This window comes from Passer montanus, unplaced genomic scaffold (assembly GCF_014805655.1).
Source record: "Passer montanus isolate IOZ18808 unplaced genomic scaffold, ASM1480565v1 scaffold2041, whole genome shotgun sequence".
Lineage (NCBI taxonomy): Eukaryota > Metazoa > Chordata > Aves > Passeriformes > Passeridae > Passer > Passer montanus.
In genome coordinates this window covers 1-3,812 of record NW_024366639.1, presented here as the reverse complement: position 1 = coordinate 3,812, position 3,812 = coordinate 1, and the positions used below count along the sequence as shown (strand labels likewise).

The 3,812-nt window shown below is 62.2% G+C and overlaps 1 protein-coding gene across 1 annotated transcript; it reads left to right on the top strand.

Annotated features, from left to right (window-relative positions):
• The first annotated feature begins 6 nt into the window (after nucleotides 1-6).
• On the top strand, nucleotides 7-2,626 carry LOC120501831. Its single transcript, XM_039708556.1, has 7 exons — nucleotides 7-272; nucleotides 648-745; nucleotides 1,217-1,412; nucleotides 1,532-1,643; nucleotides 1,763-1,997; nucleotides 2,228-2,464; nucleotides 2,603-2,626. Exons 1-7 carry the CDS (start codon nucleotides 74-76, stop codon nucleotides 2,624-2,626), a joined length of 1,101 nt encoding a protein of 366 aa, XP_039564490.1. The 5' UTR covers nucleotides 7-73.
• The last annotated feature ends 1,186 nt before the right edge of the window (nucleotides 2,627-3,812 follow it).

Genomic DNA, 3,812 nt, shown 5'->3' with positions numbered 1-3,812 from the left:
TAACACATTTGAGATTTCCAGCACCAGCATCCAACTGAAATGGACCTGCAGGTTCCCTGATGCCTGCCAGGGCATGAGGGCCAGGTGCCGCCTGGCAATGCCTTCCTCCCCTCCCTGTGAGGCTCAGGAGGTGAATGGAGAGCAGATGTTACATGGCCAGGAGGGAACATTCACCTGCTCCCCTCTGCAGCCCTTCACTGAGTACAGTGTCACCATCGACTTGCCCCCCAACACAACCCTGTTCTCATGGTTCTTCACGACTCAGGAAACAGGTATGTGCACAGAAATATCAGAGACAAGGAGCAGTCCAGAGCTGTGTCACAGGCTGTGGGTAGATGTTCTCCTCACCTCTCAGCTCAGCCTGATCATTTGCTCCGTGCTGGGATGTGCCTGGGATCAGAGCTGCTTGGGTCATGTGGAGCTCTGGGGAAGGGGCTGGGAGAGCCCTGAGCAGGGCACAGCCCGTTCTCACTGTCCCACTCCACACCACACTGCTGTGCTTCCCACGGCTGCAGCCTTTGCAGGGGACAAACCCTTCACAGGGAGTCCCTCTGCAGCCTGTCCCTTGGCCAGGAGCTGCCACAGCCTCCTCTGGCCTCGGCCCCTGCTCATGGCCCTGTGTGTGACCCCCCTGTCTGTGCTTGCAGTGCCGGACAAACCGGAGCAGCTGTGGCTGGATCCCGACAGGGGCTCTCTCAGGTGGAGCTCGCTGCCCTCCTGCAACGGGGAGATCATCGGATACCAGGTACCAAGGGACCAGGGCAGACCCTCACCTCCCGGCCTGGAGCTCTGTGCAGGCACATTGGGAACTGTGGGCACAGGGCAGCCGTGAAGAAATACAGGAGGATTGAGAAGCTCAGGGCTCCTCTTATGGAGCATGTCACCATTGCAAGGCCTGTCCTCGGGCTCAGTACACATATCTACAGCCCCTGAAAAGAGCAGCCTCCCTCTGCCCTTCTCAGAGGCTCAGCCCTTTGCTCACAGAGGCTGCTGCTCACACATCCTCAGCGTCGGCTCCAAATTCCTCCTCTCCCCTCCTCTGTTTGGAGCTCCCCGCACGGGCTGAGGCTCCTGCCCGTCGCTCTCCGGAGCCCGGCCCGGGCACAGGGGCAGGCACAGGGAAGGGCAGGCTGGCAGGGACGGTGCCAGCTGCGGGCACCTTGCCGGCGGGCAGCCGGGAGCTGCTGCGTTCCAGCTGCTGCCTTCCTGTCCGCAGCTGAACATCACGGCCAGGCAGGCCGGGGACAGCAGCGTGCTGGAGACCGAGCGGCTGCGGCTCGATGGCTCCGTCACTGAGCACCGGCTGCCGGAGCACAGCCCCGACAGCAGCTACGCCGTGACCGTCCAGGGACTGACGGCTGCCGGAGCCGGGGCTGCGCTCATGACGGAGTTTCACACCAACAGCAGCTCCGGTGAGCTTTGCCGCGGGGCCGGGCACCGCCGAGCCGGGCCCGGCAGCCCGCGCTGCCCGAGGCCGCCCCTGCTGCTCGCCCGGCCCTGCCGTGCTCAGTCCCCGGCCGCTCCCCTGCAGACCCGCCGCGCTCCCCGGCCATCAGCTGCCGCAGCGCCCGCGACATCGCCCCGTCGCGAGGGACGGCCGTGCTTGCCCTGCGCCCCCTCGCCCGCGGCTCTGAGGCCGCCAGGTGAGCGCAGCCCCGCGGCGCTGCAGCCCCGCCGCGGCTCTCCCCGGCCGGCGCTGGCCGGCACACGCCTCCCTTGCCCTGGGCCCCGTGCCCGCTCCCAGCGCCTTTGGGCCCCGCAGGGAGCACCAGCTGATCGTGGCCGCGACGCACAACGCCTCGCTGATCGAGAGCATCTGCTCGGGCCAGCCGCGCCTCTCCAATGACAGCGTGTACCTGGCCGCCCTCCTCAACCTCTCCGCCGCCACCGACTTCGTGCTGGGCGACGGGAGCCGCGGGCCGGGCCGGCACAACGCTGCCCTCCGCCCGGGCCAGGCCTACACGGCCCTGCTGCGCCTCGTCCGCCTCGGGCCGCAGGTACCATCGGGGGCTGCTGCTCTCTGCGGCTGCTGCACCCCGGGCCGGGCCCTCGCTGCCTCTGCGCTGCCCGCGAGGCCTCGCTCCTGTCCCGTGCCTCAGCACCGACGTGTCCCTGGGGTCCCGGCCCACAGCCGGCTCACTCGGTGGCCCTGCCTGGGCACCATTGCCTCCAGCTAGGCTAGCGCTGCAGGAGTGGGCTGAGCTCTCCCTCCTGTCTCCTCCAACAGGCAGAGAAGTTCACCTGTGTCTGCTACAGCTTCTCTGTTGGTAAGTGTCTCCTTGCTCCTGCTGCCCAAGCCACTCTCCTGCCTGTTCCCTTTTGCCAGCCTGGCAGCTTCCCTGGAAACAAGCTGGCCCAGGGTAGATGTAGTGGAGTATTGCCATACTTTGGCCTTCATAAAAGTTCTCTATACTTTGCGACTATCTATGGTAGATTCGGCTTTGGATATCCTCAGGACTCTTGGGTAGTTGGGGGCCCAGTGGCCACTGGAGATTGCACATCCTCCCTGCCATCACCATATATTGTCAGCACTGGTCTCCAACAGCTTCCTGACACACAGCATGCCAGACACAGGTGCAGTCCACCCTCCTCCTCCTCCCAGCTGGAGTCCACCTTCCCCTGCTGAGGAATCCAGGCATGTGCTCCAGGAGCTGGAAGGATGGGCTACACCAGCACTGGAGCCAGCTGGCTTTGGCAGGAGAGCCAACATCCAGGACACAAAGTGTTCATCAGGCAGGTGGACCAGAAAAGGGCCACTCATCAGGCAGGATGCTTTGGTGCCCCTTCAGTTCTGCAGAACCCGCCACTGAGGGAGTGGGTATGTGCCAGCAGCAGAAAATGGGGTTTTCAAAGATCTCATTGGCACCTGGCCTCAGGATGATCTGAGCACAGAGGGGCTGGGGCAGCTACTGGGGCAATGCAAGGCATGGCTCTTTTTTTGGTGTTGCCATCTCAGCGGGGTTTGAAGTCAGTACCTACCACATTTTTAATAAACTGTCTCCGCCTCCTCTTCAGCATCCTCACAGCCTGGGACACATCCACCATGCCCTCGCTTTGGATCTGCTCACACAGGAAACCAGCAGCACAGAAGATCCCACTGCGGCTGGCTCCATCCCTGTGGAGGAGGGCAAGGGGAACTTCATTTGCTCTGGGATGGCAGGTGGCAGGGATGAGCCTCAGAGGTGTCCCTGTACACCCCCAAACTCTCAGCATGACCTTGGCCACAGATCCCACACCCAACCAGCCTCTACCGGGAAGCCTACCTCCCTCAACATAGCTGAATTCATATCCACATATCCCTCTGAGATGGAACTGTCACCAATTTCACTGGCACAGCCTGAGCTGTGTCCTGCTCTGTGCCATGGCTGCTTATCCAGAAGACATCACTCACCAGCAGGTGACAAGGATATGTCCATCCTGGCTCTGCCGATGGTGTGTCTCCACCTTCCCTAGCAGGCTGATGATGGTGTCAGGGTGTGGGGGAAGGTGCTCCTGCATGGGCCAGTCTGTCAGTTCATGTAACTGGATTTCCACTGCAGACTTCTTGGGCTAGTGGGGAAGAAATACAGTGGGCTGGGCTGAGCAGCGACCTACTGGCTTCATGGAGGGAAAAGTAGGAAAGTCCTGGCTCAGACATGCACACTGGATCAAGGGAGCAGCTCCACAGTGGGACATGCCACTCCAGATTTTGCTCTTCTCCAACAAGTTGCTCTGAGACCAACAGACAGAGCATAAGAGAAGAGCTGAGCAGCAGGTGCAGCTCAGACTGACAGCAGTCTGTGTCCAGCTGCCTGCAATTGTTCCCCTTCCAT